General features: G+C 48.7%; 1 protein-coding gene across 2 annotated transcripts in view; it reads left to right on the top strand.

The window, feature by feature from the left end:
• The window catches only part of PDE10A (phosphodiesterase 10A), a 1332617-nt gene that overhangs the window by 1111116 nt on the left and 195223 nt on the right, over nucleotides 1–26278 (top strand). For both annotated transcript variants that reach the window (XM_069235310.1, XM_069235309.1), the window contains exon 19: nucleotides 5597–5708. In XM_069235310.1, coding sequence (XP_069091411.1) covers nucleotides 5597–5708 — 112 coding nt within the window. The remainder of the gene's footprint in view (nucleotides 1–5596; nucleotides 5709–26278) is intronic.

Here is a 26278-nt window from a genome sequence, read left to right as displayed (position 1 = left end):
GTCTAAGAATAAACTTAGACACTGTAGGGGCATATTGCTCATGCACCTATGCCCTCACATGTGGTATAGTACACCCTGCCTTTGGGCTGCAAGGCCTGCTAGAGAAGTGACTTACCTATGCCACTGGCAGTATTTTGTGTGCATGGCATCCTGAGGGGGATACCATGTCGACTTTGCCTTTTTCTCCCCACCAACACACACAATTTGCAATGGCAGTGTTAATGTGTTAGGTGAGGGGTCCCTTAGGGTGACACAACACTTGCTGCAGCCCTTAGGGACCTTCCCTGGTCACAGGGCCCTTGGTACCACTAGTACCTTTTACAAGGGACTTACCTGTGTGCCCGGGGTGTGCCAATTTTGGAAACAATGGTACATTTTTAGTGAAAGAACACTGGTGCTGGGGCCTGGTTAGCGGGGTCCCAGCACACTTCTTTGTCAAGTCAGCATCAATATCAGGCACAAAGTAGGGGGTAACTGCAACAGGGAGCCATTTTCCTACACAACCCTCGCCCTAACAGCCAATAAGAATTGTAACCCTAAACCCTTAGTCCAATAGGAACCCTAGCCCTGTCGGCCAATCAGAACCCCAGCCCTGGCAGCCAATCAGAGCAGCAACCCTAAACCCTTAGTACAATAGGAACCCTAGACCTAGTACCAATCAGAATGCAAACCCTAGATTCTTACTCCAGTAAGAAACCCTAGCTCTAGAGCCAATCAGAACACAAACCCTAAACCCTTAAGCCAATAGAAATACTAGCCCCAGCAACATATCACAACAAATACAACAACCAATAGAAACTTATATAAAGAGCAAGTTACCTTAAGCCCAGGCCCCTGTGGAAGAGAGGAGGGAGGTGCTCCTCTATTCAGAATCTCCTCGGTTACAGACACATTCCACAATCCCAAGCTAGCAGATTCTCCTTTTCGGGTAAGGGACAGTTTTGAAGCCACTGAAATACTGCTTGTTGCGCACTCAAAATATATCACTTTTTCAAGCCAAAAACAAGTGGTGCATACACTTTCCAAACACAGTTTAAACCACAGAGCAGATTCCCAAACACATGTTTATTTGCCATTGAGGTACCTATCCATATCTGCTCTTCTCCCCCATTGGTATACTTGTAGTGAATTCCCCTACCTGTTACAGTGGAATTCTAGAGCTGAACTAATTTCAAAGGTTGTACCTGGTGCTGGTGATACCCAGTGTAATCAGCTACCATGAGTCTTCCAGCGTGCTTTTCAGGTCCCTCGATCAAGAGTTTTTGTTGCTTCTTAGTCCAAACATGCAGTGGACTAAAGCTGAACTGATGCACAACCCCCAGTTTGGAGGGATATAACCCATGAGAAATGGCTTTTCATGAGAAGTGCGCTGCTCCTTATCATTCTTCACCTACCTCAAATCAATCCTCCATGACTTTAATCTTTTCCTTTGATCCATAGTCTGTGAAACCTCGAACGGTATGCAAGAGTTTTGGCACACTAATTGTGAATAAACGTTGTACTCAGGAGTTGGGGTTTACCACACTCTTGAGATGTTTTCCCTGTAGAAAGCTCTCCAGGAAAAACCTTGTTTCATTTTTATGGAAGGAGAGGGATCAGAAAGAAACCAAACATTAGATAATTTGATGTGCAAACTCCTGTAATGCATGCTGCACGTTATTCCCACCTCTTCTAATTCTGAACCATGTAGTAATATTGACCCATGGACATTACAACACCCTGCTCCTATCTCCATTTCCTCGCGTGGCACTACCACACTAAAATATGGGGCTGCTCTTATTGTGGCCCCGTTTGTTCAGGTGGCTCACACTTTACCTTACTTTTCAAAATCTGTTAAACACCCCATGCCTGCATTCCATCTTCCATCAGCTGCGCTCCACTGACAGTTTTCTCACATGTCAAAGTGTAACCCCGACAGCCCACCATGCCAGTATTCTCTATTTTCTTTCTTTGCCATTTCAGCAATAATAAACATGACTGACCAATCCATCTAGCCTCCCTGGAAGTCTGCCTTAAAGCACCCCATCTCCTTCACCATGGTCTTTCTTGACCCTTTAGCTCAACAAAATGTATATAATAATTCCTTCATAAACAATTTCTGCGGCACACTCCCTCACCACTCCAGCATATGTCCTTAACTAGGCACCTCTGTTAATCTCTGTAGGCACTTAGGTCAGTCTAGCCTCACCGGACTTGGCGATCCATTACTTTTGGGAAACAAGTCTTGCTGATTGTTCAAAACGTCTTTGCCCTCCCTGTTCTTTCCTTCCATCCAGTATTCCTCCAATGCTAGAGTGAATATTGGAAGAGCAGCCATCCCTCTTTCTACAGGAAGTATGCCTTTTGTGTCCCAAGGGTATCATGGAGAGGGTACTGGACTCTGAGAAAGGCTATTCCTGTTACTTACCCTTTCTTAAAATGGACGGAGGGCTCACACCTATCTTGGACCTCCGATCGCTGAAATACACTGTGTGGAAATAGAAATGCCTGTTCTTGGACTTGAAAGATGTGTATTTTCATGTACCTGTCCTGCAGTTCCACAGCTGTTACCTATGAATATAGGTAGCCGGGACAATTTGCAGTTGTCTTCCCTTTCAGCTCACCAGTGCTCCTCGGGTGTTCAGGAAAGTGAGGTGATCAGTGGCCGCTGGTCTCCAGTGGAGGTTTGGCTCCACATCAACCTGTGGAGATGCGAGCCATTTGTCCGGTTCTGAAGGCTTTACTGATATCCATTAGGGAGAGGCTGGTGCAAGTACTTGTTAGTCTTGGCATCCTTGGCATGGTCTCCCCTAATGTTTTGCCTCTGTTCCCCAAGTTCTTGATGTGTACTGGGCTCTGTTTTGGCTGTTTTTGATACTCTAAGCACTTTACCATTGCTATCCATTGCTAAGTGCTCCTATGTAAACTGTATGTGTAATTGGCTTTCCTGATTGACATATTTGATTTACTAGCAGGTCCCTAGTAAAGTGCACTAGAGGTGCCTAGGGCCTGTAAGTTAAATCCTGCTAGTGGGCCTGCAACACTTATTGTGCCAACCTCATGAGTAGCCCTGTAAACATGTCTCAGACCTGCCACTGCAGTGTCTGTATGTGCAGTCTTCAACTTCCAGTTCGACTTGGCAAATGCACCCACTTGCCAGGCCTAAACCTTCCCTTTTTATACACGTAAGTCACCCCTAAGGTAGTCCCTAAGTAGCCCCATGGGCAGTGTGCAGTATGTTAAAGATGGGACATGTACTTCTGTGTTTTATATGTCCTGACGGTGAAATACTGCCAACTTCGGTTTTCACTGTGCAAGGTTTATCTCTCTCATAGGTTAACATGGGGGCTGCCTTTAAATATTATTAAAGTGCAGATTCCCTTTGGGAGCAGATGAAAATATAGAGTTTAGGGTCTCTGAACTCACAATTTAAAAATAAATATTTTGGTAAAGGTTGTTTTTGGACTGTGTTTGAAAATGCCACTTTTAGACAGTAGGCATTTTCTTGTATAAACCATTCTGTGACTGTGCCTGTTTGTGAATTCCCTGTCTGGGTCAGTTTGACAGTTGGGCTGTTTGCACCGCTCCTCTAGACAGTGACCCAAAGGGGCTGGTGTGTAGCCCGCATATCCTGATGTTTCATCTGTGCTGGGAGGGAGGAGTGGTCACTTACACCTGAAATGTTTGGGTCTGCCCTCACACAATGCAGTCTCCAACCCCCTGGTGTGTGGCTGGGGCCTGGCCTAGGCAAGGAGGGATCTTACAAACACTTGAGACTTTGCTTTGAGGTTTGCCAACTTTAAAGGCAGAAATGGGTTACAAGTATTGCACCCAAAACACCAGACTTGAGATTATTTCAAGGACTGAAGAGGAACCTCTGCCTGGAGAAGAGCTGAAGAGAAGTGCTGCCCTGGCCTGCGACTAAGCTGTGTTGGGCTATCCTGCAGTTGCTGCTTCTGCCTGTGAAAGGGGACAGAGAATGGACTTTGTTGCATTCCTGCTTGAGAAGTGACTCCAGCTTGCCTCCTGCTTTGAAGCCTCAGGGACAGCAAAGGTTTCACCAACCAGACTTGAGTTTACTTGCTGTGGACTCTAGCTTTCCAGAGGGTGCCATTCCAGTTCCTGGACCCTTGGAAGTTAATTCCTGGGGGGAAAACCAGTCTAACTATGCCGAACGACGCCATGTGACTTTGCAAAGGACGCCGCTGCCCAGAACTGCGACACTGCTTGCTCCAAAGCCGAGGACCTCACTGAGTGCGACGAATCCGATGACTCTGTGAGCTGACGCTGCTACCCCGGAACCGCTACACACCTGCCCTGAGACAGTGGACCTTGTACAAGTCCGACGACCCTATAGGCCTCGCGTTGCTGCAGCCGCTGATCCCGCCCGACTTCACTGACACCACAGTGTCATAAGTCCAACATTCGTGATGATCCGACGCCATCGCAGCTCCTGCAGCCCTGTGACATTGCGACCCTGTGAGGTTGCCCCGCAGCATGTGACTCTGCACAGTACTCAAGGACAACACCACTACCATGTGGTCCTGCAGCAAGCCAGGAGACTGCGCCCCTGGAGGTAACTAGAATGCTAGGACATCTTCTAGGTCAAACAACCACCTAGAGGAGTCCCTGAATACCAGAGCAGACAAACTGAGCATATGTCGCCTGGCAGATTTCATATGGTGCCTATGCCTTGTAGTTGAACAGGGTGTCTTTGACCAATGAGGATGTGCAGTGTTGACAATTTAGTGCACTGAAATTTTCCCGCAACAATATTTATTAGGAAATGCATTCTGGCTGGAATGTAATAAGGCCCCCTGTATGCCTTCCTAGGACCACCTCTCCTGCCCAGAGGGCTGAAGATCCAGAACGACTAGGCCCAGTTCATTCTAGTGGACCCAGATCGGGCCAGGACAGTGTGATGCCGGAAACTCCTGAGCACGAATATCTATTCTCCAATAAGGTTTTCAGTTTGGTAGGATCTTCTGTCTCAATAGCGCAGGGTCCTCAACCCGACTCTCTACTACTTAAACATTCATGGGGGAAGATTGACCGGCGACAGTAGACTACTTTTGATTTACACCCCTGAGGTGGTGGTTGGCATCTTTGCCACCAGACTCCCCTCCGTGAAATCCTTTAATGTATGGCTTTAGGATACATTTGTGACCTGGTGTGGTGCCTGGGGCACTTACCACTTACACATGAAGCCGTCAGTCGTCCTTTTTGGGAGAAGGGGCGGGGCGGGGGATTGTCCCAGAAACAGTCATCTTTTGCACTGCTTTCCCTTTCTCCCTGAAGATTTACTGCTAATCACCTGTAAGTAGATATAGCCTTTTCCTATTCATACTTCCACGCCAATGCATGCTATAAGTATGTTTCTAATTAATATGGCAGGACATGTATTTTTTGCAGTTATGGTAATTAAAAAGCCAAAGGGTTAATAATGATCTTAGGAACATTTTTCCTTGATAGATGACCGTATTAAGTGCTGTGTACCAGTCTAGACTGTAAGGATGTTATCAGTCGTGTGAATAACATTGATTTGAGTAAGGAATTTAAAAACACCCTCTAGTGACTATTACAAATAGCGTTTTAACCGTGTGATGCTTTTGTTTAGGGATCGTTTGATCGGTTTGCTGATGACAGCATGTGATCTATGCTCCGTCACAAAGCTGTGGCCAGTGACCAAACTGACAGCTAATGATATTTATGCGGAGTTCTGGTCTGAGGTATGTACGCTCCTTGCACATTCATTTCTGTGCATGTTGGTTGAAACAAAAGTTTGCGAAGGGACCTGGATGTAGAAACAGTTATTTGTTCTTTAACTCTTAATTAAGTTATAGTAACTATGGCTAAATGTAAGGACGTGATCCCGTCTTGGACTTTTTAAACACGTTTAAGAAAAATGTTCCGTTCCTTTGGTGTTATTTGTTTGACAGGCCTTTTTCTGGCCTGAAACTATTACAGCTGCTCCCCCTGGTGGCCATTTTGAATTTCCGAAAATACTTGCTTGCAGATTTATTTTTGGGTTCTTAAGTCCAAGCCTACCAGACAGCACAACTGTCTGGTTTCAAAGACATATTGGGGACATGCTGAAACCTTCTCTGGGAATGCATACCACCTATTGCTTACATTGGCTTGATGTTTTGAAACCCACATTGTAACATAACCTGTTTACCGCCTCTCTAACTAGCTCCTTGTTTTCTTCCACGAGTGCTAAGTTTCTGGAATTTTTTTTTTTCTTCTTTGTGAGTCACTCCAGGAGAGTTTGTGTTCAGTTTTCTCTTGAATATTAATTAACAGCAGTAAACTACGGTGTATCTTTAAAAAGGTTACCTGCCTCCAGTCGTTCTGCTTCACTGATTCTACTTATCTATATCAGTACATCAGTTTCACCTGCCTGTGAGGAACACTGTTGTCGACGAGATTGTTTATTTTGGTCATTGCTCCTTACTAATAACATAACTTAATTTTCCTCAATTTCACACCCATGCCATATGCACTTGAAGTAGTAGGGGTGTGGTGTGCTGAACCACCCCCAAAATAACAGTACTGGACTTCAAAAGTGAATGAGCAATAAACATGCCTTTAAAATTTGATTTTATCTTGTCACATTTGCGGTGCAAAGACAGAGGTCAGACGTTAGGCTCTGCCCTCAAGGTAGCTTGGTGTTTACTGCACAGTAAGAGGATTTATGTGGCAATCTTGCTGGGTACAATGTATGCAAAAGGAAATGCTTTCAGATCAGAATTAAGAAAGCACAAATCAAGCACATTTTTTGTAGCTCTAAACTGTGGTGGAAACACATATTTTAATACAATCAAAACAAACCAAAACAAGTATGCGATACCGATTTCCACACATTATCATTTGTGCACTGTACAATATATATGTAAAACTTTGTGTCTGCAAATGTAATCATTTCATTTGACAATGTGTTGTCTATAATGGCAGTGTGCTACCACACCACACATACTCTACGCCCTACACTATACAACACTTTACCCCACTGTACACCTTTCCTCAAAACTACTCCATCTCACTCTAAGCCCCTCCACTCTGTGACACTCCACTCTATGCCACCCTACGCCCCTATGCTCCACTCTACTCCACAACAACCTTCTCCCAGTCTGACACTCTACGCCTCTCCACAATGTCTACACTTTTCCACTCTATACCACTGCACTCTGACACGTTGCGCAACTCCACTCCAAGACACCCCACACCACCTTACTTCACACTACTCATGCCACTCTCCTTTGACACTCCACGATTCCACTCTGAGATGCTCCATTCTGAGCCACTCTGCTTTTCAACACTCTACTCTACACCACATAACTCTACCCCATGCCACTACACTCTACGACATTTCACTTTGTCATCCACCATACTCCACTTTACTCCATTATGCGCCACTCCTCTCTACATCACTGTACTCCAACACTCCTTCCCACTCCACTCCGACATCCACTCTTGGCCACTTTATTCCACAACATTCTACTCCACTCTTTGACACGCCACTCCTTTTGGTGGCACTCCCCTCAGCGACACTCTGCTCCACTCCACAACATTCGGCTCCACTTGACGTCACTCTCTTCCACTGCACTCTACCTCAACCCCTGGCACTTTACTCCACTCTACGCCACTCCACAAAACTCTTAAGAGTCTCCACCCTGACTCTCTACATCACGACACTACATTACGACACATCACTATTACATCCACCTTATGCCACTTTCCTCCAATCTGTGCTACAGCTCTCTGCTCCACTCCTCTTCACAGCACCCGGTCTCTGACATTCACCGTAACACTTTACTCCACTCTGCGCTATTCCACAATACTCTACTCCACTTTACAACACTTCAAAATACTCCACTCTTCGGCACTCTACTCTGTAAAACTCTGACACTCCACTGTCGCAAGTGGTGGGTGTCTAGAGTGGACTCGTACCAAAAGTTCTGCAGGACTGAACAGGCGAAATAGGCTTCAAATCAGACCTCGCTGTCAAGGCAGTAGTGCTTCTGAACGTGTACACCGACAACCATGTCACATCCTGGCAGATGTCACGGACAGGTATTCCACATGCCAACACTGGTCTCTTTAGACTGGCTCTCAGTCCATCCAGAGGCTACTTTTTGGCTTAATGCACAGGAATATCCACCCCAACAGAGTCCTCTTTTGCACAGCTTTCCCTTTGTTTTCACCGGAGAACCGCACAATAAGCTGATCATCCATCTGATGTCCACTAGTACGATTATTGTAAAAGCTTAAAGCTCTTTTGGGGTCTAATCGGTGAAGCTTCCCTTCCTCATTCAAAGTCAGGAGGGGCAAAGAATGCTGGGAGACTGGTGTATTACCCAATGTGGAAAGTGACCACACTTTAGGCAAGGCCATCCACAGTCCCAGCACCAGTTGTCCAGCAAAAAAGGTGTAGGGTGGGTACACCAACAGTGCCTGAAACTTACTCACGTAATGATCATGAAACAAGAAGCTGTGCACCAGCTTGAAGGGCATACACATGAGAAATATAAAGACCAAGCTAAAGTACCACTGTGGCATCACAAACTGTTTCAGAGGCAACGTGTGTCAAACGTTTAACAATCCTCATCACAGCAAGTAAACAAGAATAGTTGGTCTGGAAAACGTAAAAAGGCCAAAAGGGGTGGCAATAACCTTTTACAGTGCCCACTGCAAGTCCTTTCTGGGAGAAAACATTTCTGAATTTAGGGCAAATGTTTTAGAATTCCAAAATTGAAAGCACTGGCACCCTCTTTTTGCCGTCTTGCTACAGGCAGCTTCAGGTGTCTGTAGAAGACACCTCCAGCAGTCTGTAGAAGACACCTCCAGCAGTCTGTAAAATACAGCTCCAGCAGTCTGTAGAAGATACCTCCAGCTGTCTGTTGGGGACCCTACTTTCTCAGAATAATATCATGTGAGCTTGTACATAAAAAAAATAATACTGCTAAAAACATGCTGTAGCTGCAGGAAAATACCCTCTTTCCTGGCATGGTTACCCCCATTTTTCTGCCTGTCGTCAGTGTGTTTGACTGTGTTCACTGGTTTCCTTCTAACCAGGACCCCAGTGATTATGCTCTCTCTCCCAAAACTCGGTATTTTAGCCCACAATTGGCATACTTGTGCCCCCATGTAGGCCCCTAATATATGGTACCTAGGTACCCAGGGCATTGGGGCTCCAGGGGGTCCCTATGGGCTGCAGCAGTTATTCTGCCACCCATAGGGAACCCATGCAAAAGGGTTCTGCAGGCCTTCAATTGCAGGCAGAGTGAACCGGGTGCATGCACCCGTTTTCACTATAGATCACTGTACCATGTCACTATAAGTCACCCCTATGGTAGGCTCTCTCAGCACAGAGGGCAGAGTGTAGGTAGCTGTGTGTGAGGGCACCCTTGTACTAACCGAGGTGCCCCCACAAACCCCAGACCCATTTTCCTGGACTTTGAGTGTGGGGATGCCATTTTACGCATGTACTGGACATAGGCCACTACCTATGTCCAGCTACATAATGGTAACTCCGAACCTGGGCAAGTTTGGTTTCAAACATGTTGGAATCTGACCCCAATACTTTTACAAGTATTGGTTGTACGATTCCATGCACTCTAGGGGCTCCTTAGAGGACCCTCAGCATTGCTCCTACAGCCTTCTGAGGTTTTCCAGGCAGCCCAAGCTGCTGCCAACTCACAGACATGGTTCTGCCCTCCTGTTGCTTGAGCAGCTCAAGCCCAGGAAGGCAAAACAAAGGATTTCCTTTGGGAGAGGGGTGTTACACCCTCTCCCTTTGGAAATCGGTGTTACATGGCTTGGGAAGAGTAGCCTATCCAAGCCACTGTTGTGCTTTGAAGGGCACATTTGGTGCCCTCCATGCATAAACCAGTCTACACCGGTTCAGGGACCTCCAGGACCTGCTCTCTTGCGAAACTGGACAATGCAAAGGGCAGCAACCACTCCCCTGTCCATGACTACCCAAGGGGTGGTGCCCATAGCTCCTCCAAGGTCCCTAGGTTTTGCCATCTTGGATTCAAGGTTGGCAGGGAACTCTGGGAGCATCTGAGTGGCCAGGTCAGGGAGGTGTCATGAGAGCCCCCTCCTGATAGATGGTCACCCAGCTAGGTGATCAATCCCCCTTTCAGGGCTATTTAGGGTCTCTCCTTTGGTTGGTTCCTCAGATTCAGCTTGCAAGAATTCCAGCATGATTCCTCTACATCCCTTACTTCGACCTCTGACCAAAGAAACTGCATCTGGACTCTCCAGAACCAGACAGTCTGCAACAAAGATGAAGACTTCGCCTGGAACATTGTTTCCACGACTCCTTCCAGCCTGTTGGGTACCTAAGGTACTTACACCTTATACCAGGTCCAGGTATCCCCTATTAGTGTGGTGTAGGCAGTGTATAGAAGCCAGACTCTCTAGCGGTAGCTGTGGATGAGCAGCCAAGGCTTAAGTAGGAGACATGCAAAGCCTTGTTGGTGGAATCCGAACCCGCAAACTGCAATCTTCGTTCCGACGTCGGACATCACCTGCAATGCTAAAGCAAGTGACAGCAGTAATATGTTGACAAAATGATTGAAAAACCATGTGCTCATTGTCAATGGGGACGCTGGGAGAAATAATCATTTTGCCCACCTTACTGCAGTTATCATGAGCTAAGTTCTGATGAAAATGGCTAGAGATTGCACTTGTGGACAAATGCCACTGTTGGGAGATCCTTACAGATTTGAATGCAGCGCCTATTATGACTTTTTTTTTTTTTTTTATAAAAGCTGGGATTAGAAATCCTATAGTTTTTTTTTTTTTTGCTTACAACTTGCATACAGGACAACATTTAGTGGAGTGGTGTTATCTGCTAATACCAATGAATTACCAACTGGAGGCCTGGTCAATGCTTTTCAAATAGTATTGCTTTGATTCTTTGCCAAGAAGATGGCTAAGCCTCTTCCAGAGGCCTGGGGTAGCAAGTGGTTACTTGAATGATGGCTACTGTAAGAAATTGGGCTTTAATTGAGTGAGATGAAAACCATTCTCAAGCAACAACCACAATCCTGGTGAGGGTGAACCACAAAAGTCACTAAATTAACCTGTGTTTAATCCTCTGATAGCTTGGGACAAAATCAGTCAGGCTTTATTTCGAGGCACTGTAGGAAAATGCCACTGTTGGCATGGTCACCCCCACCTTTTGCCTAGTGTTGATGCCAGCTTTGATTGGAAGTGTGCTGGGACCCTGCTAACCAGGCCCTAGCACCAGTGTTCTTTCCCTAAAAATGTACCTTTGTTCCCACAATTGGCACAGCCCTGGCACACAGTTAAGTCCCTTATAAAATGTACCAGTGGTAACAAGGGCCCTTTGACCAGGGAAGGTCCCTAAGGGCTACAGCATGTGCTGTGCCACCCTAAGGGACCCCTCACCTAACACATGCACACTGCCATTGCAGATTGTGTGTGTTGGTGGGGAGAAAAAGGCAAAGTCGACATGGCATCTCCCCTCAAGATGCCACGCATACAAAATACTGTCAGTGGCATAGGTAAGTCACCCCTCTAGCAGGCCTTACAGCCCTAAGGCAGTATGCACTATACCACAGGTGAGGGCGTAGCTGCATGAGCAATATGCCCCTACAGTGTCTGTCTATTCATAGACATTGTAAGTACAGTATGGCCATATTAAGTATATGGTCTGGGAGTTTGTCAAAACAAACTCCACAGCTCCATAATGGCAACACTGAATACTGGGAAGTTTTGTTTTAAACGTCTCAGAATAATAAACCCACGCTGATACCAGTGCTGGATTTATTTAAAAAATGCACACAGATGAGGTCTTAAAAGATTTTACCCAATCCTTCAGTGCAGGACTGACTGGTCTGTGCCAGCCTGCCATTGAGGCAAGTTTCTGACGCCCTGGGGTGAGAGCCTTCGTGCTCTCTAGGGCCAGAAACAAAGCCTGCACTGGGTGGAGGTGCTTCACACCTCCCCCCTGCAGGAACTGTAACACCTAGCAGTGAGCCTCAAAGGCTCAGGCTTTGTGTTACAATGCCCCAGGGCACTCCAGCTAGTGGTGGCAGCTTTGGTGGCAAGTCGAGAGGAGATAATGAGAAAAACAAGGATGAGTCACCCTCCAGTCAGGACAGCCCCTAAGGTGTCCTGAGCTAAGGTGACCCCTATCTTTTAGAAATCCTCCATCTTGAGATTGGAGAATTCCCCTAATAGGATTAGGGATGTGCCCGCCTCCCCTCAGGGAGGAGGCACAAAGAGGCTGTAGCCACCCTCAAGGACAGTAGCCATTGGCGACTGCCCCCCTGACCTAAACACACCCCTAAAATTAGTATTTAGGGGCGGCCCTGAACCCAGGAATTCAGATGCCTGCAACCTACAACAAGAAGGACTGCTGACCTGAAAGCCCTGCGGAGACAACTGACTTGGACCCAGCCCTACCGGCCTGTCTTGAGACTCAGAACATGCACAGCAACGCATCCGACATGGAACAGTGACCTCTGAGGACTCAGAGAACTTCCCTGAACCTGAAGGACCAAGAAACTCCCAAGAACAGCGACACTGTTCCAAACCAGCAACAACTTTGCAACAAAGAAACAACTTTCAAAGAACTCTCTATTCCCGCCGGAAGCTGGAGACTTCACACTCTGCACCTGGTTCGAGTTCAGGAGAACCAACACCACAGAGTGGACTCCCAGGCAGCTGCGACAATGTGGGCAGCCTGAGTCGACCCCCACAGCGACGCCTGCAGAGAGGATCCAGAGGCTCCCCCTGACTGCGACTGCCTGGTAACAAGGAACCCGATGCCTGGACCAAGCACTGCATTCGCAGCCCCCCGGACTGAGATGAACCACCTACCAGCGCAGGAGTGACCAGCAGGTGGCCCTCATCCTAGCCCAGTCGGTGGCTGGCCCTAGAAGCCCCCATGTGACCTGCCTGCATCGCCTAAGTGACCCCCGGGTCCCTCCATTTCTTTCAATAGCAAACCCAACACCTACTTTGTCCACTGCACCCGGCCGCCCCTGTGCCGCTGAGGGTGTGTTTTGTGGGCTTGTGTGTGTTTCCCCACCCACCCCATCTCCCCCCCCAACCACCCCCACCCCCAACCCCAGTGCTCTACAAAATCCCCCTGGTCTGCTCCCCTAGGACGCAGGTACTTAACTGTAAGCAGGCTGGAGCACCCCTGTTCTTCATAGGCGCCAATGTGTTTTGGGCCCTCCTTTAACCTCTGCACCTGACCGGCCCTGTGTTGCTGGTGCTGTGGCTTTGGGGTTGCCTCGAACCACCAATGGTGGGCGGCCTATGCCCAGGAGACTAACTGTGTAAGTGCTTTACTTACCTGGGAAACTTACCTCCCCCAGGAACTGTTGATTTTTGCACTGTCCACTTTTAAAATAGCTTATTGCCATTTTAACCTAAACTATGTGTACAACTGTTTTAAATCAAAGTTCTATACTTACCTGTGTGAAGTACCTTGCATTTTATGTACTTATCTCAAATCTTGAATATTGTGGTTCTAAAATAAAGAAAATATATTTTTCTATATAAAAACTATTGGCCTGAAGTTAAGTTTTTGAGTGTGTGTTCTTCATTTATTGCCTGTGTGTGTACAACAAATGCTTAACACTACTCTCTGATAAGCCTACTGCGCGACCACACTACCACAAAATAGAGCATTAGTATTATCTAATTTTGCCTTTATCAACCTCTAAGGCAGTGGTCTTCAAACTGTTTAATGCAGCGCCTCCCCCAGTTGAAAAATAAAAATCATTGGGCCCCCCTCTCAGAATTTTTCACAGTTATTTTAGAAAGATGGCAATGTTTAAATAGGTGTAGACCTATTTAAACATTGCAGTTAAGTACTGTTACCTTTCTAAAACTGCAATAACATGCTTCTGCTTAAAACAAAGGCATGTTATCTGTATAATATTTATTTTGCCCAGAGTTTGGCGCCCCCCCTGGGATCACTTGAGGCCCCCCCAGTTTGAAGACCTCTGCTCTAAGGGGAACCCTTGTACTCTGTGCACACTATCTCTCACTTTGAGATAGTATATACATAGCCAACTTCCTACTTTGGTGGATCAGCGGTGGGGTCTAAGACTTTGCATTTGTTGGACTACTCAGCCAATACCTGATCACACAACTAAATTCCAAAAATTGTCATTAGAAATTGATTTTTGCAATTTGACTATTTTTCTAAATTTTTAAAAGTCCTGCTAGGGCCTTGTGTAAGTCCCTGTTAGCATTTCTTTTAGAGTTTAAAGGTTTGTAAACGTTTGGATTTAAGTTCTAGAAGTAGTTTTTAGATTCTTAAAAAGTAATCCCAACTGTTAGAGTGATAATGTCTAGCACAGATGAGATGATGGTGGAACTCAACCTCACCCCTTACCTGCATTTAGGGATGTCAAAGTTAAGGGCTCTCTGTAAGCTATACAATATAAAGACTGGGTCCAACCCTACCAAAGTAAAGCTCCAGGAGCTTTTGGCAGAGTTCACAAGGACCACCCCTCTGAGTTGGAGGATACTCCTTCAGATGGGGAAATTAGTGAAGAACTCCCCCCCCCCTCCTGTCCTAAATAGGGAGGACCGGGCTCCTTGAACTCTGTCCCCAAAAATCATAGTCAGAAAGCCTGGTTCTTCCAGAGGGGAGTCCAGTACCTCTGTAAGCATTGAGGATAGCCTCAATGAAGAGGACATCCTGTTAGCCAGGTTTGCCAAGAGATTGGCTTTGGAGAAGCAGCTCCTAGCCATACAAAGGGAAAGAAAAGAAATGGGTTTAACTCCTATAAATGGTGGCAGCAGCATAAATAGGGTCAGAGAGAATACTGACATCCTTAAAATCCCCAAACTGATTGTAACTAAATATGAAGATCGTGATGACATCACCAAGTGGTTCACAGCTTTTGAGAGGGCTTGTGCATCCATAAAAATAAGCAAATCCCACTGGAAAGCTCTCCTTTGGGAAATGTTCACTGGAAAGTGTAGGGATAGACTCCTCACACTCTCTGGTAAAGATGCAGAATCCTATGACCTCATGAAGGCTACCCTGATTGAGGGCTTTGGATTCTCAACTGAGGAGTACAGGATTATGTTCAGGGGGCTCAGAAAACCTCGGGCCAGATCTGCGTTGATTTTGTAGACTACTCAGTGAAAACACTGGATGGTTGGGTAACTGGGAATGAAGTGCGTAACTATAATGGGCTTTATAATTTGTTTATGAAGGAACACATTTTAAGTTAACTGCTTCAATGAAAAGTTGCATCAATATCTGGTAGACCTAGGTCAAATTTTTCCCCAAGAATTGGGAAAGAAGGCACACCACTGGGTCATGACTAGGGTAACCAAAACCTCCACTGGGGGTGACCAAAATAAATGGGTTACAAAGCCTCCCCAGGTGAAAGTGGGTGACACTAGAAATAAAGAAAAAGAGTACTCTGTAGGCCTCCAAAAACCAGACCAGGTGGGTGGGCCCCAAGACACAACCCAAAACAAAGGTGGGTATCAGGGTAAGAACTGGAATGCCACTAAGGCATGGTGCCAAAACACTAAACAGAGAGGGCACCACACCGAGGGCACTCCTTGACCCCCCCCCCCCCCCCCCCACTCCCAAAAAACAAAAACCAGCAAAATCCCAGGGGTGACCAGTGTAGCCATTGGGGATGACTCCTCAGATGAGGAGGTCTTCATAGCCTTCAACTGGAGAAAGGGCCCAACAGGTGAGTTGGAGATTCCAGAGGGAAGTAAACACTTCCACACCTTCTGGTGAATGGAATCCCAGTCACTGCCCTGAGAGACACTTGTGACAGTCACATTATTGTGCATGACAGGCTAGTGTTCTCAAACCAGTACATCTCAGGTGAGGCTGCCAGAGTAAGAGTTAGCCCAGACAAGATCACTGATAGGCCTGTGGCTTTTGTGCCCCTAGAAGTGGGTGGGACCTTTAGCTGGAGAAGGGAGGTAGTCAGTTCAGATCTACTCCTTGATTGTCTCCTTGTAAATCACTACCCAGCGGTTAGTCAGAGCCCAACAGAGGATCTGGTCCTCTGTCAACCCTCTCCCAAGGATTCTGGAAGTGCCGCCCCTGCATGCAGTAACTGCAAGTAGGCCCCAGAAGAAAAAGAAAAGAAAACAGTGCAGGAAGGGTAGACAACCTTTAGCTAAGATTCTAGCAAGCCAAGGAGATTCTGCTACAGTAGGGGAGAACTCCAAAAGTGGCACTGGTAAAGTCCAACCTGACCCACAAAAAGTCCTGGCTAGTCAGGCAACTGTTAAGCCTGAGTGGGTGGCTCCTCAGCTAACAGGAGAAAGGGTGGAAGAAGAGTGTTTATTACAAAATGTAGTAACCCCCACTCTACTACAGCAGACAGGCACCCTGAACCCAAAGACACATGTAACGTAGCCCCTTCCCTTGGTGGTGAAGAGCTAAAGGTGTGGTTCTGGGCACTGACAGCTGTCAGTGGCCTCTGCTGTGTGTTAGCCTTTATGGCTGCACTGTCCTTGGCCTGGTGGTCTGACCCCATGCCAAATAGCAAGCTAGGTCCCCTGACCCTGTTGGTCATGGTGGGGTTACTCCAGCTATGGGTAACCTCTTTGAGTAAGCTAGGGGTGACCCTGGCTAAGATGAGATTAGCAGAGGTGAATACCTCTAACCCCAAAATAGAGAGAATGGGTGGACACATTAAAAACACAGACAAGAGGCAATTCAGACTAGGTCCTATCACTGTAGAAGTGGGTCAGTTCCCCAGAGGGAATGACCTGAACAGGAGGATCCTGTAAGGCAGAGTAGGCCTTGCAACAAACCAGCCTGTTTTCTCTACTCTTCCTCACCTGACAGACTAGGAAGACTCTCCCAAATTGGTCTGAGTCTCCTGGCCTGTGGGCTGGGGGAGCTTGTGCAGGAAAATGGCTCCCTGTTGCAGTTACCCCCCACTTTTTGCCTGATATTGATGCTGACTTGACTAAGAAGTGTGCTGGGATCCTGCTAACCAGGCTTCAGCACCAGTGTTCTTTCGCTAAAAATGTACCATTGTTTCCACAATTGGCGCACCCCTGGCACACAGATAAGTCCATTGTAAAAGGTACCAGTGGTACCAAGGGCCCTGCCACCTAGGAAGGTCCCTATGGGCTGCAGCATGTGTTGTGCCACCCTAAGGGACCCCTCACTCAACCCATGCACACTACCTTTTTCTCCCCACCAACACACACAATCTACAATGGCAAAGTCGACATGGCATCCCCCTCAAGATGCCATGCACACAAAATACTGCCTGTGGTATAGGTATGTCACCCCTCTACCAGGCCTTGCAGCCCTAAGGCAGGGTGCACTATACTACTGGTGAGGGCATAGCTGCATGAGCAATATGCCCCTAAAGTGTCTAAGTCTGTTCTTAGACATTGTAAGTACAGTGTGGCCATATTAAGTATATGGTCTGGGAGTTTGTCAAAACAAACTCCACAGCTCCACAATGGCTACACTGAATACTGGGAAGTTTGGTATCAACCTTCTCAGAATAATAAACCCACACTGATGCCAGTGGTGGATGTTTTACAAAATGCACACAGAGGGCATCTTAGAAGATGCCCTCTGTATTTTACCCAATCCTTTAGTGCAGGACTGACTGGCCTGTGCCAGCCTGCCACTGAGACAAGTTACTGACCCCCTGGGGTGAGAGTCTTTGTGCTCTCTAGGGCCAGAAGCAAAGCCTGCACTGAACTTTAACACCTAGCAGTGAGCCTCAAAGGCTCAGCCTTTGTGTCACAATACCCCAGGGCACTCTAGCTAGTGGAGATGCCCGCCTCCAGGACACAGCCCCCACTTTTGGCGGCAAGTCCAGAGGAGATAATGAGAAAAACAAGGAGGAGTCACCCTCCACTCAGGACAGCCCCTAAGGTGTCCTGAGCTGAGGTGACCCCTGCCTTAGGAAACCCTCCATCTTGTTTTGGAGGATTCCCCCCAATAGGAATAGGGATGTGCCCCCCCCCCCCCCCTCCCCTCAGGGAGGAGGCACAAAGAGGGTGTAGAGACCCTCAAGGACAGTAGCCATTGGCTACTGCCCCCTCACCTCAACACAACCCTGAATTTTAGTATTTAGGGGAGATCCTGATCCCAGGAAATCAGATTCCTGCAACTTACAACAAGGAGGACTGCTGACCTGAAAGCCCTGCAGAGACGACAACTGACTTGGCCCCCAGCCCTACCGGCCTGTCTCCAGACTCCAAGAACCTGCACAGCGACGCATCAGACAGGGACCAGCAACCTCGGAGGACTCAGAGGACTTCCCTGAACCCAAAGGACCAAGAAACTCCAGAGAACAGCAGCACTGTTCAAAACCTGCAACGACTTTGCAAAAAAGAATCAACTTTCTAAGAACTCTCTCTTCCCTCCGGAAGCGTGAGACTTCACACTCTGCACATGACGCCCCTGGCTCGAGTTCAGGAGAATGAACACCGCAGAGAGGACTCCCAGGCAACTACAACGACGTGGGCACCCTGAGTCGACCCCCCTGCAACCCCACAGTTACGCCTGCAGAGTATCCAGAGGCTCCCCCTGACAGCGACTGCCTGGTAAGAAGGACCCCGACGCCTGGACCAAGCACTGCACCCGCAGTTCCCAGGACCGAGAGGAACCACCTACCAGTGCAGAAGTGACCAGCAGGCGGCCCTCATCCTAGCCCAGTCGGTGGCTGGCCCGAGAAGCCCCCCTGTGCCCTGCCTGCATCGCCTAAGTGACCACCGGGTCCCTCCATTGCTTTCAATAGCAAACCCGACACCTACTTTGTCCACTGCACCCGGCCGCCCCTGTGCAGCTGAGGGTGTGTTTTGTGGGCTTGTGTGCGTCTTCCCCCCCACCCCCACCCCAGTGCTCTAGAAAAAAACCCTGGTCGCCCCATGGACACAGGTACATAACTGTAAGCAGACTAGGACCGGAGCACCCCTGTTCTTCATAGGCGCCTATGTGTTTTGGGCCCTCCTTTGACCTCTGCACCTGTACGGCCATGTGTTGCTGTGGCTTTGGGGTTGCCTTGAACCCCCAGCAGTGGGCTGCCTATGCCCAGGAGACTGACTGTGTAAGTGCTTTACTTACCTGAGAAACTTAACCAAACTTACCTCCCCCAGGACCTGTTGATTATTTCACTGTCCACTTTTAAAATAGCTTATTGACATTTTAACCTAAACTGTGTATACTACTCTTTTAAATCAAAGTTCTATACTTACCTTTGTGAAGTACCTTGCATTTTATGTACTTATCTTGAATCTTGTGGTTCTAAAACAAATTAAGGAAATATATTTTTCTATATTAAAACTATTGGCCTGGAGTTAAGTCTTTGAGTGTGTGTTCCCTCATTTATTGCCTGTGTGTTAACAACAAATGTTTAACACTACCCTCTGATAAGCCTACTGCTCGATCATACTACCACAAAATAGAGCATTAGTATTATCTAATTTTGCCACTATCAACCTCTAAGGTAAACCATTGGACTCTGTGCACACTGTCTCTCACCTTGAGATAGTATATACAGAGCCAACTTCCTACACCAAGTCACCGTCTTACGACCGTTTATCAGAGTATCATTTAGCACTTCGTGGCAAGAAAGTAGTGGTTCACTTGGCCAAGGGAGCCATAGGAAGGGTCCCTGTGCCAGAAGTAGGTCGTGGTGGTTATTCCTGCTACTTTCTGTTGCCCGAGAACAACAAGGGCCTTCGCCCTATCCTAGACCTCCAGGCTCTCAACCTCTTCCTCAGAAAGGAGAAGTTCAAAAGGCTCACTCTCACTCAGGTCCTGCCTGCCTTGGACCCAGGAGACTGGATGATAGCATTGGACTTGCAGAATGCGTACTTCCACATACCCTTCCTGTCTGCCCCCAGATGTTGCCTGTGATTCGTGGTAGGTCACGAGCACTGTCAATTTACCAGCGCCCCTCGGGTGTTCAGGAAAGTGATGGTAGTGGTCACAGCTCATCTGCACAGGTTAGGGGTTTCTGTCTTCCCCTACCTCAACAACTGGCTGTTGAGGGAGAGCATGCCCCAGACTGTCGTCTCCCACCATCAGACTACCACGAGCCTCCTGCATTCACCGGGGTTCACTATAAACGTGCCGAAGTCACACCTGACTCCCTCTCATACGCTCACTTTCATCAGAGCTGTTCTGGACACAGTTCAGTTTCGGGCCTATCCTCCCGAAAAGCAAGTCTAGGATATTCAGGCTATGATACTGATGTTTCCAGGCCCTATTTCAGTAAGAATGAATCTGAGGCTGCTGTGCCGCTTGGCCTCTTGCATCCTGCTGGTCACACATGCAAGATGGCATACTTGGACTCTGCAATGGGACCTGAAGTTCCAGTGGGCACAGCATTAGGAGAATCTCTCCAAACATGGTCCAGATCTTGGAGGGAACTGCGCAAGATCTGCAGTTGTGGCTTGCGCATTAAGATTGGGTCAGCTGCAGGTCCCTCTCCCTTCCCCAACCAGATCACACAGTAGTGACAGATGTGTCACTCCTGGGATGTTGCAGCCACGTGGGAGAGCTGGAGATCAGAGGACTCTGGTCTCCAGCAGAGTCCGGGCTCCACATCAGTCTTTTGGAGCTCTGGGCGATCAGGCATTCATTGAAAGCATTCTTTCCTTCTCTCCAATGGAATGGAGTGCAGGTGTTCATGGACAACATCATCACCATGTGGTACTGCAGCAAGACGGACGTAGTGGGGTCATGGACCCTTTGTCAAGATGCTCTGCACCTCTGGACATGGTTGGAACATCAGGGAATATCCCTGGTTGTTCAACATCTGGTGAGCTCTCTGAACGCCAGGGCAGACAAACTAGGCCGTCGATGCATCAACCTTCTGGAGCTTAGGGCAATCAGGTGTGCATTGAAAGCATTCCTTCCCTCTCTTTAAGGGAAAGTACTGCACATGTTCACGGACATCACCACCGTCATATGGTACTGCAGCAAGCAGGGCAGAGTGGGGTCGTGGACCCTTTAAGAGGATCTGCGCCTCCGGACATGGTTGGAACACCAGGGCATGTCCCTGGTGGTTCAGCATCTGGCAGGCTCTCCAAATGCCAGAGCAGATTAATTCAGCCATCGATGCATAGTTGATCACGAATGGTGTCTTCATCCGGAGGCGGTCAAGGTGTCTTTCGGCAGTGGAGAGAGCCTTGGTTAGATCTGTTCACCTCTGCAGAGAACGTGCAATGTTGGTTGTTTTGCATGCAGCACTTGATCAACTACGCTTTTCGTCTCAAGTAGAACTCAGGCCTCCTTTACGCTTTCCCACCAATACCACTTCTGCCCAGAGTTCTGAAGATCATCAAGAGCCCCCGGACCCAAGTAATGCTTGTGACTACAGACTGAGCATGAAGAGTATGGTATCACGAGCTCCTGAGCATGGCCATGGATCTTCTGATTAGACTGCCCCTTTGGGAGGATCTTCTGTCACAGCAGCAAGGGACAGTTCTCCACCTATACCTGTCCAGTCTCTGCCTTCTTGCGTGGAGATTGAACAATGGCAGTTGAAAGATGTTGACCTTCTGCCCAAAGTCTGCAATGTTATCTTGGCTCCCAGGCATCCCTCCTCCAAAATGGTATACGCCTGTTGGCATAAAATTGTGGCATGGTGTGCCAACAAGTCTGTTGATCCCCTTTCTGCACCTCTGACTGAGATTCTACTGTTAGTCCCCTCTCTTGCCCAGCAGGGCTCTGCTTTGGGCACCCTTAAAGGCTACCTAGCTCCAATCTCGGCCTTTCTCATACTTCCAGATCAACCTTCTTTGTTCAAGTCTCCCATTGTTGTGAGGTTCCTGAAGGGACTCACCCATTTGTAATCCCTACCCTGTTGATAATGCCCCAGTGGGATTTGAACCTGGTCTTTATCTTTTGTGTGCCCCTTTTGAGCCACTACATAATTGTCCTTTGCGGCTCCTCACACCAAAAACTGCTTTCCTCATTGCCATCACCTCTGCTTGCAGAGTGAGTGAGCTTCAAACTCTTTCTTTGGAGACACCATTTTTATCTGTCCATACTGATAAAGTGGTGCTTTGTACCAGGGCCTCCTTCCTTCCTAAGATGGTCATGTCCTTTCATGTAGGTCAGTCGGTCACTTTGCCTACTTTTTATGAATCTCCACATCCTTCTTATGAAGAGGAGAGACTCCACTCTCTGACATATTCTAGTTGCAGATACCTTACAGACCCACCCATCCTCCCCATACTGTGAACTGTTTTCTATGGACAAGGATTCCCTGTTCAGGGCCCTAGTTCTGGTGCACCATTTTCAGTGTTCTTCATGACTGCGCACTGCTGGCGGAGAAAGTTGTGAAAAGAAACTGAAGTCAGCGTGTCGCGGTGGCGCCTATATACAACCGTGATGTCACCATGGTGACCACGACACCAACGGCAGATGTGGAGTCGACCGACGCCACCTGCCAGCGCGCAAGGGTACTGCTTGAAGAAAAAATCTACAGATCTAGTCTTAAGCCTGGGGGAAATTCTAAGGAGGAATCTGCAGCTAGAATATGTTATATATATATATATATTGTGTTACCTAAGGTAAGTAACTTGTTCAATAAGGTAACCCAATGTTATCCTATGGGACAGGCAGGCCTTGCTTTAGTGAAAAATTAATTTAAGAGTTTTTCACTGGGGGGGGGGGGGGGCGTGGCTAAGAAACATGGCCGACGGGACACGCTTCTAGTCCGCTCCTGTCCCCGGCAAAATCCTACCGCGATCCTGAGGCTCCCCGGGGCTTGGACAGCCGATTGTTCGTATCAGGAGGACGTCTGGTGGACCCGGGCGTGACCGGATCCCTTTTTCAGGGTCCGTTGACGCAGTGACGGTGGCGCTCGCGCGACCCATCCTTGCCGTGCTGGAGCTGTGTGGGCTGCATGGTTTTTTCCCAGGCCGGTGGTGAGCAGAGTAGATCTGGGGGTCGGGGGGGGGGGGGGTGATCTTCGGATGTGAGGTGGTCGCTTGCTGCGGCTGGTGTAGGAGGGGTCAGTGGAACTGCGGCTAGAAGGGCGGCCTATTAGTGGTGAAGGTGACGGTGAGGATCTACATCGGGCTGCGAGGCCTGCTTCCTGGGCTCGCTGCCGGGATGGTCTGTGGGCCGGGTGGCTGGTTGTGCTGCTGCGCCTGCGGGGGCCCGTGTGGCCGCAGGCTTGGGGGGACAGACGCCCGATCTGAGAGGTGTGCGTAGGTGCCCTTCTGAGGTCCTGGAGTGACGGGCTGACATCCTGGGCATTTGGGCCCACAAAACCACGCTGCTGGACGGCGACTACTGCGGTGAGAGTTCCTGGACATCCTAGCAGAGGTGTTTCGGCTTCTCTGTTTCTTCGTTTTTCTTGGCTTCCGCTGCGCTATTGACCATGTACTGACCTAGTTGGTGAGTGTTTCCTGCTACTGGAGAGACTTGCGGCCATCTGATCTTCTTGCTTGACTGGACAGTGAACTTTAAGGGTGTGGCTTGCTGCGGATACTGTTTTTGTGGTGCTTTGTTATCAGGACTCTGCGGGAAGCTGCCAGTTGCATTTGAACCTTACGTGGAGCAACCTGGGTCGTCATAAACGAACGGACACATAACAGGGCAACACTATGGAACAGTATACTACTCCTGTGGTGCTCTCGCAGCGAACAGCGAGATTGGAGGTGAGTGAAGATGAAGCCTGTATGCTGCTGAACGCTGGAGAGCCATCCCGAGCGGAGCTACTTGCGGCCATTCATGGCTCCTGGGTGGCACTGGAGTGTAAAATAGAGACAGTGGCGGTGGAGGACAGTCTGCTGAGGGCGGACCTCTGGAAGGTGTCTGACAAGGTGAAGGTGGCTTAGGGTTCCATAGCGGAGCTACAGTCAGAGGTGGGGATGCTGCGAAATCAAATGGCACAGACCACCTCCACGGTGGGACGTCTGGAGGCACGGCTAGAGGATGCGGAAGGGTGCTCCCCGAGGAACAATTTCAGGTTGCTGGGCTTTCCGGAGAGTGCGGAGGGGTCTGCCACGGAATCATTTGTTGGAACTGGATCAAGGATGTGCTGAAGCCAACTGGGCTATCTAGAGTGTTTGTGGTGGAGCTTGCCCATAGGGCCCTTCTCGCACCTCCTCGGCCTGGTGTGCCGTCTAGGACCATTATTGCCCGCTTGCTTAGCTACAAGGACGAGACTGTATTCTACGTGCTGCATGAAGCTCCGAGCCATGAACATTAGATACATGCTCCTGTATCCGGCACGTTTGAGGTCTTGTCGGGTGGGAAATCACACTTTTTCGAGTGCTCAGAGGAGATGTGGTGATGGTTGGAGATGTGGGACAAGGTGGCTCCTGGTCGACCGGAGAGAGCTGGAGGCATCGCCCGACGGGCCTCTGGGTCGGAGGGCCCGGACTGGAGATCACATGGCACTGGGTGGCTGGCGGAATCATGTCACAGGGTTGAGATACAGCAAGATGGAAGCAATGGCAGTGGTGCCTGCTGATTCGGTTGGGGGTACAGCTTTGGAGCAGGATTTGGAAGTAGGTGGGGATGCTGAGATGACCTGACTGTTATTCTTGCTGTGGTGCTGCTTGTTCTCAGTCCTGAAGAGGTTATGCAGGACTGGGCGGGGCCTGGCCCTCCGGGGTGCTATTGGCACTTTGGATCTCAGGTCTGGGGGGTTCCGGGTACTTTTGTGATCTGATGCCGGGGATGGTGGGGGGGGGGGTGGTCACTCTACAGTTGTGGTAGGCCATTTGTTATGGTAAGATGGGGTTTAGGCTGCGGTCCTGGCAGCATTTACACACTGGACTTACAGTATGGTCTGTTTTGGTTGTTTTACTGTATTTCCGGGGTCGGGTTGGGGGGTCGTGGGAGGTTTGTTCATGTTTACAGTTCATTCCACAGTGCGGTATTGGAGCGGGGTGTGCAAGCTGTCATTCTTTGTATCATCACGGGGGCAACGCACAGTGGGCTGTGTCCTCCGGGTGGAGGTACCATCTTGTATTGCCATGGGCCGTCTTATTAATATGCTGACATGGAATGTCAGGGGCTTGAAAAGTTATACAAAACGCTATAGGGTGCCCTCATGCCTCCGTTCATAGTGCTTGTCTTCCGGAGACTCGCATGACGGATGAGGAAGTGCATCCTCATCCAAGAAGTGCCAGCAGATGTTTTCATCCTTCTTTTCTTCCTATGCACATGGGGTGTCTGTGTGGGTGGCCCCCGGGGTTCTCTTTACCCATGTATACAGTGAGGTGGATGTGGAGGGTCACTATGTCCTGGTGGAGGGCATGTTGGATGGTCTACCCATTGTGATCCGTAATATATATGCTCCTAACACAGATGATTCCTCCTTCTACTCCAGAATACCTGAGATCTTGGGGGACAGCGTGGATAAGCCGTTGGTCTGGGCAGGGGACTATAATTGTGTGTTGAATGGGGAGTTGGCTCGCCTCCCGCTGAAGTTGGGAACCAAACCACTGATGGTAAAATCTCTTAGATGGCACATACTTATTCTCGACTAGACAGGTTTCTGTTGGGTCGTCTTGACAGTTCGTAGGTCCTGGATGTTATTCATTTGGGTCGTTTTCTGTCAGATCACGCCCCAGTTCAGCTGCAATGGCAATGGGGAGAGACAGCCGCCCGCACAGCTCGAGGTTGGCGTATGCCCACGGATTTGTTGACTGATCAGGGATTTCGGGAAAGGGTAGGTGCTGCCATAAAACAATATCTGGACTTAAATTGGAACACAACTGTGTCTCGTGGCTTGGAATGGGAGGCTATGAAGGCAGTTATTCGGGGAAAGTGCATAAGCAGGATCTTACACGCCTAGAGGTGAAATTGGGGGAGGTACAGCGACAGCCGCCCGAAGCGAGCACGGTTAAGCGGGAGGAGCTCAGGTTACACAAGGAGGTTAATGCATGTTGGGACACACTAAGCAGAACAACATTGAGAGGGTATAGGCAGCGGTTGCATCGAGAATGCGATAAATCAGGTAAACTCTTAACGTGGATCCTGTTACGGGAAGTGGAGGCTCTGCCAATACTACATATTAGGAACACTGCGGTTGTACTCCTCAGGGGGTGTATGGACATTCTACGGGAATTGTCATCCCACTTCCAAAGGGTATCTAGGGCTGGCACTGTATCGTCGGAAGGTGGTGTGGGGCAGTTTCTGCGGCAGATTGTGTTGCCGAGGTTGGACCTGGAGAGTAGGGATGCTCTTGAACTCCCGATCACTGTGGAGGAGGTGAGAGAGGCAGTGACGGCAATGGCAAAATCCAAAACCCCTGGTAGTGATGGCTTTCCTGTGGAGCTGTATCAGGCTTTTTCCTCCACACTA

Source organism: Pleurodeles waltl, chromosome 5 (genome assembly GCF_031143425.1).
Source record: "Pleurodeles waltl isolate 20211129_DDA chromosome 5, aPleWal1.hap1.20221129, whole genome shotgun sequence".
In the NCBI taxonomy this organism is placed as follows: Eukaryota; Metazoa; Chordata; class Amphibia; order Caudata; family Salamandridae; genus Pleurodeles; species Pleurodeles waltl.
Note: the sequence above shows the minus strand (reverse complement) of the source record. Positions and strands in the feature narration are given on the sequence as shown.